This window comes from Aphis gossypii, chromosome 1, assembly GCF_020184175.1.
Source record: "Aphis gossypii isolate Hap1 chromosome 1, ASM2018417v2, whole genome shotgun sequence".
Taxonomy (NCBI): Eukaryota; Metazoa; Arthropoda; class Insecta; order Hemiptera; family Aphididae; genus Aphis; species Aphis gossypii.
In genome coordinates, this window is record NC_065530.1 from 62460187 (window position 1) to 62475789 (window position 15603).

The following is a 15603-nucleotide window of genomic DNA, read 5'->3' on the forward strand; positions in this document are numbered from 1 at the left end:
TGTAAGTCACTTAGAATGTGAAAATACGACTGCTTATAGGATTTCAATCTACGAATGTATTATACTGTCAAATACTGACATGTTAATCATTATGACTTATAAGCTACCGTTAGGTGATATAAATTAATCATCAAAAATTTGATTTACTCTTGTCTTAATTACCCTATAGTTGTGTACTCGCAGGCCCGTACTGGCCCACCGGGACACCGGGAATTTTCCCGGTGCACCCCATGATCAATTAAGAAATTAGCGCCTCTCTCCCCCCTTTTTTTTATTTCGTTCAAATATATATTTACTATATATTAGAGTGTACCTATTTTATATCTGTGTAGTGTATATTACACTATATTTTGTAATTATTTTACATAGTTATTGACTGTTTATTATACTATTTATGTAAATAATCATTTTGCTATCATTTATGATATTATTAACTATAGAACCATATAATATGTGAGTATGTGACTTGTGAAATCCGAACACGTTATCGCCGTTATCGGTGTAAAATATGTGTATACAAGACAAGTGAACATGATCATTATTTTTATTTCGGTTTTCCACTAGACACCCGTCTAATAAGATATTTATATAATTATATAAATAGAACTATGAAGTACGTTGTAATTTTGTTTTGATAATATTATTTTATTATTTTCATTATTTTAATTTTATCATAATGAAAAATAATACTGTATTACTGTCTCATTTATTCGTGAACTATCGTCTTGTGACAACCACAGTCCATAATCCACGACTGCATACGATATTGCTGATACGATTCACTGCCAGTCAGGTGTAATACGTAAGGTAAGAGTATATTTTAAACAGTTAAAACTATCATTATTATTATTTATAATCATTAGGTCGTCCCAAGTGCATTACACACTAGGAGACTTGAACTCGGATGTCAACGTATTTAAAAAGCTAATTGCTCAGATTTAAACATACGTACATACTAGTATATACTACATAATATGGATGTATATTCACATAGACAAAATGCGAGGACGTTCTGTCGCGTTAAATCGCACTAGTTTAATTTTGGCGAACGCTCTAAAATTAAATCATGTTATTATGCAATGTTATTATTCACACTGGGCGTTTAACGTCGCATTTATTAATTTTTTTCATAAATTTTTAATAGTTTTAACTTTTAAGATTAAATTGTTTTTAAATGTCGAATCTCCTAGTGAGTCGTGTGTAATGCACTCTAATAAAATTTGTTATTTTTGTCGTGTATTAATGCGAAATATATGAAAAAATGAAGAATAAAAAACTGTTTGTATATTATATTATTATATTATTTATATTATTAAAATATTATTAGTTATTATTAACCTAATAATACTGTGGCGGACACCAGCGGCGTGCGGTAGTAACTAGTATTCGAATCTGGGTAAGAGCAAAAAAAAAAACCGTTACCTACTTATAAAGGTAAATTGTTAATTATTTAACTAAATAAAAAAACAGTTTTTTTATAATGTATAGTATTTATTTACTTATTGGCTATTATATATATTTATAAACAAATCCATTCGTGTAACTTGTTTTGTAAATTTGTTGATAACTTTATCGTAAAAATCTAAATCTTTTTTTTCGTTTTTATTAATAAAATGTTATAAAACAATATTAGGATTATTTTATTGTGATTAACAAAAAAACCCAATTATCAAAAGTTTGATATTAAAAAAAGTATTTAAAAGCGCCCGATGTCAGCAGGGGTCTTCAACCTTTTTTTTAGCGGGCCGCATTCGTAGTAAAAACATGTATTTTATATAAAAATGCAGTTTAAGTTAACCAATTGTATCGAAATAGAAAATATACATGCTAAATTTCAAATGTGATCGCGGGCCGCGGGTTGAAGACTCCTGATGTAGAGCTTCCAACTGCTGCGTAAAATTGTGGTTACCTACCATATACCTACTATTTAATATTTATATTATATACCTATATGATCTTAATTTATTAATTTTCTTACCAATTTCTATAAAATTATAATATAGATAATGAAGTATAATAACTGATAAGTATACCTATTATATTTAAAATAAAAAAACTTATATTGCTCACTGATATAATGAATTAAATAAATTTATTTATTTTTCTTCTTTTTTGAGCGGGGCTAAGGCGCTTACCTAGCTTGTCCTGACCACACGCCCCTGGTGGACACGCATATGCACTATGCATTTCATACTCGTATTATAGCTCAATATAAATTTTAGTATTTAAATATATTTAGTTTCTATGGATTCCAAAAAGAAAAAGAAGAGTGGTTACAAATTTCGGGTGGCTAAGAAACTGAAAGAATTACAAAAGTCCGCTAATTCTTCCAAAAAAATAACTCATTTTTATACAAATAACATTGTTGAAGAATCATGTGAAACGTTCTCAGAAAACCCAGAACTAGATGATCGAGATGAAATCAATGAAATTCAGACTGAAAAATTAGAGATCGCAGGACAGGAAAAAGGATATGAAATAACAACAAATGAAATTAAAGTAAAAGAATCAAATGAAGAGTTTCTTAAGTATAGAAATCAAGAAGCGACATTCAATGAAAATTTAAAAAATGTGATGGTTGAAACAATAGAAGTAAGACAAGAACATCAACAAGATATAACAGGAAAAATTGTGCAAAAATTATACGCTAATGAAAAAATCGATGAAGTTCTAAACTATTTTTGTAAGCCAAAAAGTATTGATATAGTCAACTTTTTCATTTTTCATCCAATTCAACCAACTAGTTCTTCGATAATTTCTTTACCATTTAATGAAAAGATATTTTATAATGACCAAGGAGATTGTAAATTTAATCGTAAATGGTTGACATATGATGAAAACAATCAGATGCTCTTTTGTAGTGTATGCTTAGCTTATAGTAATGGAAGTTCTACATTTTGTTCCGGATTCAATGACTGGAAACATACAAATCAACGTATTAAAGAACACGAAATTTCAAAACATCACAATTTATCGGTCAAAGCATACATCAGAGAAAAAAGGGAAAAGACGGTTCAACATTTATTGTGTGGTGAACAATTGAAAAAAAGAAAAATTGAAGTAAACGAAAGACGATGTGTGGTATTGCAAATTATTGAAGTCATAAAACTAATTGGTAAGCAGGGACTACCATTTAGAGGTAACAAAAGTGAAGCAGCTTATAAATTAGACGATTCCTCGATAAACCATGGCAATTTCTTGGAAATAATCTTATTATTGTCGAAATCTGATAATATATTGAAGTCTCACATAGAAAAATCGATAAAATTAAGTAAAGAGCATCATGATAGGGCACAAAATATAATATGAAATTATTGAAGACTACTACTAAAATTGGAAGAGGAAATTTAGTTACATTTCTTAGTGCAACTACAATAACTACAATAATACAATTGATTGGTAATGAAATTAAAAATATAATCTCAAGAGAAGTTAAAAAAGCCAAAATATTTTCTGTTATGATGGACACGACAATGGATTTATCATCATATGATCAATGCTCGATTGTCCTTAGATATGTACCACATAATGAAGTATACGAACGGTTAATAGGGCTAAAACACGTAACTTCGACGTCTGGGAATTCGCTTTTTGAAACTTTAAAGGACACATTGGCCGAACTTGATTTACCACTGAATAATTGTGTGGCGAACGCTTTTGATGGTGCGGCCAACATGAGTGGTCAGTACAACGGTGTGACTGCTAAATTGTCTGAAGTAATCGCCAACCATGTTCATACATGGTGCTACGCCCATGTCTTAAATTTAGTTCTTTCTGATACAACTCAATGTTTGACTCCTTGTATGTCATTTTTTAATCTTATTCAAGAGTCATACGTATTTTTCAAGGAATCCTATAAAAGGTTGGCTGTGTATAATAAAGAAAATCCTTCGCTGAAACTAGCTGCTAGTGTAGCAACTAGGTGGAGAAGCAGAAATGATGCAATTGTTAAAATATTTGGTAGGATTGATTTTTGGATTAAAGGTGATTTAAGTTCAGAAAATGAGTCAAAATTTGTTTACATTCAACTATTAGTAGCTCTATACGAAATATCAATTTCTAACCAATTTAATTCAAAAATAAGAAACGATAGTTTAAGTTTAATGAAAAAGTTTTGCTCTTATGAAACCGTTTTAGTTACAATGATGTTTCTACAGATATTTAAAATAACAACACCATTGTCCGATTACCTTCAAACAAAAAATCTAGATTACATTCAAGCCTGGCGTCATGTTTCTAGTGCCCATAAAAGTTTACAATCGGTTAGAAACCGTTTTTGTGATATAATAAAAGCTGCTAAGACATTTGTTGACTTTGCAATTAAAAAAATTGATGAAAAGGAGCTTCATGATATTGAAATAGAAGAAAAACTTTCGAAGAAACACAAACGCACTGTTAAGCGTATGGACGGTGAATTAACTCGAGATGAAGAAGTTTATCCAGAAGAAATTGATCAATTTCGTATAAAAATATTTAATTATACAATGGACACTATTATAAATAGTTTAGAGGTACGATTTTTAGATCATCAGATTTTATATAGAGATTTAGAATGTTTTGATCCTCAAAGGTTCGATGATATAAGAAAAAATGGTTTATCATCTAGTGCTTTAATTAAAATATGTGAATTATTACCCTCTATTGATCAGCCAAAGCTCAAAGAAGAACTTATTTCTTTTGCTACATCTTGGCCTTTAATTTGTAAAGTTGGTTTACAGAGTACGTATGAAGATTCAGGTCAAATCGATACCGTTGATGATGACGAATTGGATAGTTGGTCTGATTTAAAGTGTAGTGAAGTAAAAGAATGTAATGTCTGTCTATCGTGCGCTTTGCGTGTAATCACTGATTATAACATGTATTCCTTACAATACACGGAATTTTACTAAGCATATAAATATTTACTGACTCTTCCTCTGACACAAGTGACCTGTGAAAGGTCATTTTCAAAACTAAAATTATTAAAAACGCGATTAAGGTCCACTATTGTGCAAGACAATTTAGAATCATTATTCTTAATGCAGTGTGAACGAGACATAGTAAATCAAGTTGATGGAGATAAAATCATAAATGCTCTGTGTTTGAACAGCAAAGAAATGCAACGTCTACTCACATAATACGATATAAGTCAAGTCTCAAGTTTGCTTATTATTATTTTTTTTTTTAGTGTTTGAAAAAGCTGTTACGGTTTATGTTTTTATGTGAAATATAAATTAAATTAAATTTTAAAAATAAGTGTACAGTTTATTTTCCAAGTCATTTTACTATGAAACATATTATTATTTCGATTGATATTTTGTTAAAAATTGCAGAATAAATCATGATCTGTGTTTAACATTTTCAGGTGTCAGTTACAAGTTTGTAAATAAAACTTGGGTAAACACTAGACACCCATTTTTTCTTTTTGAAGTGTATGTATAAAACTATAGTTGGCGCCCTATAAACATATTTTTTCCCGCGCCTCTCAGAGGTAGCCAGTACGGGCCTGTGTACTCGTTTTATGCACATATTTTAATCATAGTATTTTACTCATTATAATATATCTGATTCGTTATACTCCATTCAAAAATTGTTTTTCCCCTGATGCAACGCAACAAATTCGTAAATGCACTCTACATATATAATTATTATAATAAATTATTATTCACGAAAAATATTTGAAATGTTTTGTAACCTTGTAGGGCTGTTTTAAAAAATATATATAACGAGTACACCAATACAACAACCACGCGTATTCCGGGTTCACGATCTTCATTTATTGTATCCAAGTTGAGTTTTTATGTTTTATGTGAATGATATGAATGCCGTTGGTTATATCACGTGATTGTAGATGAATACAGAATAGACCCCCCGAACCGAAATCAAATATTCCGGATAACCTAACGTTGGATATATGCTCTGTAATACGTTCCCTTTCCCTACACTATCCGTGCATTCCGTACATTTCGATTTCTTGTATTGGTATGTTCGTTTTGAAATTTTTATATATTGAAATTAATTAAATATCAATTCCTATTGTTTATGTATAGGATAACATAGAACAAAATTTTACATTCGTCTTTGATTTTTGTAGAATCAAAATATACAGAGCGATTCGTCAAATAAGCTTACCCCACATTTCCCTTATTAATGAATTTATTCAAATTTTGATTATTTAAATCTTAGATTTTGAGCGATTCGTGTATACTTATGATTTTACAAAGATTTTTTTTTATCTATGGTCGCCTTACGGAGCAATAAAATGCTTCAAATTTAAACTTTGAGGGTAGTAGCAAAATGTATTCTGGTAGTAAATTATACATAGTTGGTACTTGGAGGGGGGAAGCAAAATAAAAATTTCCCAGTACTTTTCAAAATACAAATAAGTGTAATGTAGTGTAGTTTTCTATAGTCCCTTGAAATTCAAATTCGGACAAAATTAGATTTTATAACAAAAAATAATGATTTTAGTTATTTTTTTGTAATTCAAAAATACTATTTTTTAAAAAAGTTCAGTGTATATTATATATTATTATATACTATTAAGTTTTATACACACAATGACATTTTTAAATATAATTTACTAATGTTTGTTTTTAGTAAAAATTAATTATGTATTTTACTTTATACTTTTTATAACTTTAATATAACAATATTATATTGCATGCCTATTTAATATTTATAATAAATATATCATAGAATATACTTAGTTATATAATATGCTACAAATAAATAAATGTACAACCCTTGTTCAGAACTATTTTTCTTATGCAATAATTTATCATTGAATTCAATAACTGATAGGTTACTAAACACATTATACAATTGGTTACTCAATTACGAGATACACTCGACACCTACACTTTGTAGTAGAGCTATTACCTACTTTCCTCTCTTTTAAGTATTATATGCATGGGCCTATTATCAACAGGACACAAAGTTAAATAATTCAAAAATTAATCGTTTGAATTTCGATATAGATACACAAACATTTTCTAAAAAGTCTTCTGATTTATAATTTACTTAAAAAACAGAGAAAATGGACGTAATGATGATCCTTTGGAAAAAAGAAGTAATAATCCTATCAACAGCATCTTATACTCCGTAAATGGTTTATACAAATTTGAATAATTGAAAATATGATCCTTAAGTATACCTATTCAAAAATCAAAATTTAAATCCATTTATTATGAAAGGAAAAATGGGGGTATGTATGTTCGGCGAATCACCCTGTATACTCAGATAAATCAATACCATTTCATTATATTATTATGAGATTTGCATTATTTATGTCTATGCATATACGTATGTGATGTATTATGAAGTTTGGTGAATGTAATTATATTAATTATTGTTTGCATTTACGTAGAGTATTTTGTTCGTATACTATATTACTATAATAGTCGATTTTTTTCATATTAAATTATTAATTTGTATACAATGCAGTAGTATTATTTTCACAGAAATTAACTATCGATAAACAATGACATTTATTTCAATTCATAATAAAAATATTGTTATGTTATTCAATACCGTTTAAAATTGTATATTATATACTTCGATAAATTTGCATGTTAATATGCATGAATAATTTGATGAGTAATAAAAAAAAAAATTCATAGTCAAAGCATACTTGATGTGTGAAGAAGTCGCTGGATCCTTTTTTTTATTATCAGTATTTCCTTTTATTTGTCAGATTTTCTTTTTTTCATTTTTGAGTCAGAATAGTACTTTTAATTAATTTTAAATTTAATTGTTTCAAAAGTGCGATATACTAAATAAATAAGAAAAACACGAAGAATAAGTTCATGATGATATTATTATCATGTAGGCAATGATAAACAATTGCATTATAAAATTGTTTATAAAATTAATCTCGCAGGTGTGCAATAATCATGTGGATATTTATATTAGGTATTGTTGAATGTGTAATGTACCAAACCTACCTATAGTCAACTATTTATTATAATATGATCATAGTGCATTGTACGCGTAACAGTTTATTTATACCTTCATAGTGTGAATCGTAAGGTAATTGATTTTTAAAAATATATTGTGTACCTAACACAATATAATATTTTTTGCAGTACGGGAGGTCGAAGTTAACTCACCAAGTTTCATGATGTAAATGATTTTGAAAATAATTCCCGTTATCTTCGATTCTATAATTTTTTAATACGTTTACTTAGATATCTTCTGTATCTATAGCTGCTGATAAAATGAGTAACTACGGATTATAGAGTTGATTAAATTCCGTGTCTATTCGAAATCGTTTATTATTATCTACACAGAATTGCGGTATTCCGGAAGTACAGGTATTATATATTCTTTCACAGAAATAATTGCATGTTTCGTTGAATTATAAATGTGTAATGTGTATGTAGCCATGTAGGAAGGTATATATTAATTGGAAAGAAAGTTAAAAGATAGGCAATAGCTATGTTATCAAAAACTTTTTTTTATTTTTTATTTTTAAACGATTGTTTTATATTTTTATTTTAAGAATTCTCATTTCAAAAGATCATTTCAAAGAAAAATATTTAACAGAAAATTTATTTTATTTAATAAAAGTATAAATGTATTTGAATTCATCAGATTTAACCTATATACAAAACACTCGTCAATAACAATAGACGTAACTGTAAATATATCCTTTTATCTACAACAATTTAAAAATGTTATCTTAAAAAATATGCTCGTTCTAAGAAGTATTGATATAGAATACTGCACAACCTGGAACATAGAATTCTATGCGTAAATCCATAATATTATTGTTTCGTAATTAATTATCAAGATATTTCAGACCAAATGTTATTATTTTTTTTATTGCTTTTGGATATAATACTTGCTAAAATGCAAGTAGGCACTAATGAAAACCAATTTTTTCTTGTATGATTTTAATTATGAAGCCAATAAAATTGTAGATATTTTTTATTATACCATTTTGAATTTTATAATTTTTAGATTTTTTTAGTAAATATAATATAATTTGTATATAAATATAAAAAAAATAATTTTTACCTTCAAATATTGTAAGAATGAAACAATGATATATTGTCTTGAACATTTGTTAAATTTATTTATCAAAAATTGGTGTCTCGTCGATGTATTATATATAACGGTTACGATATTTATAATGAATCATTTTAGTTGCTACTTTCGATTAGTGTGTTATTTTCCATATCAGTGATAGAATATTACGATAATAACACCCAACAAGTTAATGACACACATTTGTCCAAGTTGGAGGTATGGTGTAAGTCGTTTTATTGTGCAATCACAGCAATTGTTAAATAATTTCAAATCGTAATCCTGAATATATATTGTTTACCGCAACTAAAAGATTGAATATGATATGCAGAATTGATTGTATAAATAATCATGACATAACAAACTCAAAGTGTTTGAGTTCCCATTCGTCTAATGTCAAACTAGCAAATATCCATAAATTGGTATCACTTATTAATATTCAACAGTGGACGTATTAATAAAACTTGTTAATAAAATTATTGGTATCTTTACCGTTTTAACTCGATTATTGATTTTTACTAACAGTATTTTGTAGTAATATACTAATTTCCCGAATAATATTCCTATTGGTTAACAGTTATTCGATGTAATGCGCTGTTCGAAAAATAACTATATAGGTATTATAAAATATCATAAATTGTTGCCATCATAATATGTATATATATATTTTAAATCTTTACGAGCGGGTTTCTATGATGTTTGTTTTATCGATCCAGTTTAAAATTTCACATTGATGAACATCTCGGAGAAACTGTATTTTGTATTCGTATTCTATACATAAATCAATTTACGTAGGTATACATTCGCGAAAAAAACACGACATAGACAACTGCAACGAATTATGTTATGCAATATGTCAATAGGGTTTTTATTACTTTTAATTGGAATATTTATTGACTAAATAAGATTATAATTTATAAGGTATCTATACAGATGTATTATATTATATACGCCTTACTTCGGTTACAAAACGTGAAATACACATATTATTATACTATACCTACCACTCAATGTATACTATTTATTTAGGTACAGTCAGGTATTGCAGTCAGTGTTATCACTGGTTACTAATTGATATCGTACGTTTACGGATCGCGAGGAAACTTTTCAGGAAAACCGCTCCGTAAAGAAAATGTTTTTACTCGCCCGACTGCAACCCAACGTAAATATTATAGGTACTTATTATATCGTACTTCGCGTCTGTTGTGCACTGCGCATTTTCGTACAATAACATGCGCCAAGTTATCTATTCCCGGTTTGTGCGAAACGGGTTTACAGAGTATATATATATAATATATATATTATGTATAATAAATATAAAAATAAACGTCTCCACGTAACGGTTTACGGTCGACGATCTGCTCCTGCCGGTGCCGGTACAGTCGTCATCGTCGTCGTCGTCGTCTGCGATGGTCATAGCACGGGTTTGCGTTGCGCCCGGAGGCTGCGATTATACTTACCGTACTCGCGATCTCTAGTTTACGACGACCTTAAATGCAGTAATACGAATTTTATTATCGACCGCGTGTGTGAAAATTTCACCCACGGCCTTACGCAAGGTCACAAACAACCGTTACACGGCGGGTGTAATTTTTTTTCGATTCCACGCGAACCGTTTATACATTACATATTATTATTATATAGGTGTACGCGTGTGTATACTGCACCGGTGGTTTATATACATATTACATGGGTATACGTAAACGGGAAACATCATTATATGATAATTCGATTAATGGCATACGATCGTTTGCGTTCCGCTGTTAGTGTTTAATAATATATTATGAGTTATTATGACGCCATCAAGTGTGGCACACGCATTATGTTATACGTGTGCGAGCATCAGACGACTAAAATGGCGTATAACTGAAATAGGTATACCTCCTATACAACCAAAATCCGAAACCGTGTAAATGTTCGGTAAACTTAATTGTCAAATTAGTTACACGACAATATCCTAGGAAGTTGAAATCATAAACAACACAAAATGCATTTTACGTTTGCCCGTGGCTTATCCAATTGCACGGTCGCGTACGTTTGTAGACTTTCCAACCTCCGTTACATAATATAGGTATTTAAGGGTGCATCATTTTTTATTATTTGCCATAAGACATCTGAAAATTAATAATCCGTTGACCATAATACACGTGCTGGTGTAATATCTTTTTGCACCTAAACTATGCATGCCTAATTAGTAATTTTATTATATAATATAATATTTACTATGCGTAATTGGTACTTACGTATTTTATATGTGCGTATCGTGTCACTCGTTTCGTAAATGTCCCAAATTCGAATTTTAATTCTAAAAAACTGTTGTTTATATCATATCCCTTTGACTTGAATTTAATTTCCATAAAAATAATACCACTGTGATAATTTTATTTCGTTACTATATCGCGAGACTTGTATATTTAAAATTAAATATTAAAATAATGTTTTGGCACTACATAGACATTACCCAGCTGCCAACTGTCGTCTGTCAAATTTATTTTGACAAACAAAACAATCACCGTACCTATGACATAACGAGTGTAGAACTATGATTATTTTCACAGTTAACGAGCATGCAATTACTAAAATTAATAGAAAACTGTATAATTTGACACTTTCATTTTCATAAAGATCGGTTAAAGAGTTAAATAACACGTAACAGATTGTTTTGATAGTAGGTACTTAAAAAGTTAAAAATAAAAACTTAATATTTTAAACACCAATATAGAGGCAAATTATATATTTCTATAAAAACCGTTCCGCGTAAATATACCTATAACATTTTAAAGACACAGAATGGCAGATAATGATTACCTATCGTACACTATCGTTTAGTAAAATATAAAAATCTGTTAATTGATAATGTGATAAAAATCAAGTAGAATTACTTACATATATTTTAACTATATACCTAGATAATAATAATAATAATAATAATAAAGTTTAAAAACTATTTTACATTATTTAGTTACACTATGCAGTTTGTAACTATATACAGTTATCTAACTTTGTTTTCTTCTAAAAATCTGAGTAATTTTACAATAATTCATGTATTTATTCCTAAAAATTTAAAAATTTAAATTTAAAACCTACTTATACCCAAATAATTTTAAATATCTTTTTGGTTTTAAGTTACATAACATATTAAATTGTATATTATGAATAGGTATGCATCGTATTTAACAAATAAAACTAATAAACTTTTTTAAAAAAAAATGTATTTTAATATTAATATATTTATATTATATTATTGTTATGATAAAAATAAATTCTACTTATGATAACAAAAAACACTTATCTTGAAAAATAACCTTTATACTCGGTTAATAAAATTGGTCATCACATAGGTATTATGCTTTTAAAACGAACTAGCTTCAGTTCGATTTCTCACTTACCTAATATTATCATAACTTAATGTATAAATACCATTGTTTTATATGTTTATCACTAGATACTATTGTATTATAATATAGTATACAGTTGGTTAATAAAGTAATAATAAAAACGATATAATACCGGTAAGGCGGTGACTCACCTTTGTTAATTTTGACACTTTTAATGCATTTTAATTGTGTATGGAAGTATTGGCTTAGCGAATAGCTTGTCTCATATATTTTGTATTTATTGAACGTATTGTTACATCCATAGCGTTGACCTTGTTATTGGATGTTAATATTAGAATTGACGCACAATTTATTTAACGGTTAGATCAGTCGCCATGACGTATTGTTTGCCATTTGTCTCCAATACCTATTATTAATTAACTATTCAACAGGAGACGTAAATAAAACGTACAAAACACTAAACAGTTTACCTTTTGTTTGTGTTTCAGATGACGGGATCTAGTGATCAGACGATTAAGCAATTGCTGGCCGGTTTGGTTTTCGAATTCAGTTTGGAGCAGCCCGGCTATTATCTGGGCGGGTCACTAGCTGAAATTGACGAAAACTGCACTATTGATTTCTTAGTAGGAGACATTGTAATCGTGCAAGAAGACCAATTTCGTTCGGATCAAAAGCACGGTAAATAATACATACAATATTAATATCGTCATCGTGTATGTGCGCTCGCCCGTCTGGGTTTGTACCGTCCTACTTGTTTGACGGACGTGCTGTACTAGTTGCCTACGTCAGCCGCCTGTCGTTTTGTCGCGCGAAAAAAATATTTTTTAAGATTTTGTAAGAATCATTCGTTAACCTAACTTAACCTATCTATAATTTAATATCTATACATTTTATTAAATAAACATTCATTATCTATAATCTGATTCTGTAAAACACAATAATAATTTTAAATAGATGTAGTACATTTTATAACTTATAAAAAATAATGCTATACACAATAATGAAAATGATTGCGGATTTTAAATTCCGAGTGGGACGAAAATTAATGTATTGGTTCAACAACATTATATGATCTGTTTTATTTTTCATCTGGAAAAATTGTTATTAGTAAAAAAAAAAACTCCTATTATTGACTTCGAGGAAAGATTTTGATTACGAATTGCATTTAGCTGTTTTGAAAGATCGTAAGTTAAAAATTCTCAATACTATATTTTGTTAAATCTTAATGTCTTAGTATTGACAAATTAAATTAATCAACACAGTCTATATATTTATAGATTATACTATTTATTTCTTAAACTCATTAATCATTATTATTATTATTATTTTATTACAATCAATTGGTTTCATTTTACTGTTATATCGTTTATAAATGTCAGCAAAGTACAATGTCTACGTAATCCTAAGACACGAATAATATTCATACTGATGTATCGAGAAATTGAGAAAATTGACGTGGAATTAATTAATGAGTAAATTTTTTGCTATAAAAATATTATACAAAAACCGGATGAAAATATAAAAGAATTAGAGCAGATGAAACAATCTGTAAAAATCTATGAAGAACAATATTTTGTTTATACATTATTAGCTATTTTAGAATATTATTTCAAGTATTTTTAAATACTTATGTTTTTATAGCATTACCTTAATAAATAATAGGTCAAATATTAATATCTTGAATACACAAATGTGTTGTAATTAATTGTGTATTAATAACTACATTATAAATGCGTTGAATTACATACTATTGATTAATATAGTATATATATAAAGTTTAATTGTAAACTGTAATTGAATAAATTGAAAATTGAATGTACTGTATAATTTTTTTTTTTTTTAGAAAACGATGGAAGATATTGTCTTACCGAGAAATTTATTTACGACGAGATTGCATATATTACATGCCTAAAATCCGCCAAAGAACTATACGGAGAGCCGTTGCGTAGAATGGATATCTTGTCTGTCGAAGAATATGATTTAATATTTGATAAATTATTGAAAATAGCTGAGAAATGTAGTGAAGTCGTTAAAGAAGTAAGTCAATTTTCGTATAGAATTAAAATAATCGTAGTTAACAAAAATTTAATTAAAATAATATTTCTCTCGATAGTATCAGTCTCCGTATGTATTGTATTCATATTTGATATTTTACTGAATAGTTTTTAATATTTATTTTAAATGTTGATTAACTACCAAAGTATTAGTTTTGATTGGGGTCGCTTTTCAAATATTATAATGACGGCATGAATGATGATTAATCATTGCTTTCCCATTAATTATAATAAACCACTATAATATTGTATCATGTCTATGTTATGTTTAGAGATGAATGAAGTGTGACGAGTGCCGGACACACAACAAGTAACTGTGTCTCGTAATAATAATTTTTAACTATTGCTAGCAATTACTTTTTTTCTTATTTAGACTTGTTGGAATTCTTTTTAAATAATTTATACTTATACATATAACAACCTACACTCATTCACTTATTGTAGTATAATTATGTTTACCGCATACCTACATTCATTTAGTATTTAGTTTTAAACTACAATGAATTAAGGTTCATTATAAAATATTAGATTCCATAATGGATAGTCAGCATATTTTTTTATGATCTCATTCATTAATAAATAAATACAAATAAACAAGTATAAAAAAAATTGATCCTTCAAAAAATTAAAATAAAAAATATATTTACAATAATATTATACTTTAATTCGTTTTTATTCAAAATAAAACATGTGCGACACAAATTAATGAACATAATTATATATTTTGTACGCATTATTTTAAAGATTATAGTGTTGATCCGTTCAAAATATATATATATTTTTTCTTTAACTCACATTTGTATATATTATAAAATATGACTTGTATCTTTTTGACTGAACCACGTCGACAACTTGTAAAGAGTGATTAATATTATTTCGTGTTCAAATATCAACGTGTATGTTTAGTAGTCTACACAATGCCCCTAGTACTGTATATTTTGCTAACGCTGTTAATAGAATAATTATTTTGATAGTTGCGAGAAGCCAATTTTTGAAATACCTAATACATTTTAGAATTAATAAAAGTTAAAAAATTTATAATAATAATAAAAATATTTATGTATAATTTCTCTTTATAAATAAAACATATTATTGTATAGTACCTAATAGAATTTTTTTATGGGAAAAAAATGAATTCAATAAAATATTTGAATTTAGTATTTGGTTGGTATTTAAATTGTTTTTAGTTAATTAATAATATT

At 27.9% G+C, this 15603-nt stretch overlaps 1 protein-coding gene across 1 annotated transcript in view; it reads left to right on the plus strand.

The window, feature by feature from the left end:
* The window catches only part of LOC114127484 (rho GTPase-activating protein 20-like), a 221578-nt gene that overhangs the window by 33680 nt on the left and 172295 nt on the right, over positions 1-15603 (plus strand). The window contains exons 2-3 of the mRNA XM_050210729.1: positions 12836-13025; positions 14191-14384. Coding sequence (XP_050066686.1) covers positions 12836-13025; positions 14191-14384 — 384 coding nt within the window. The remainder of the gene's footprint in view (positions 1-12835; positions 13026-14190; positions 14385-15603) is intronic.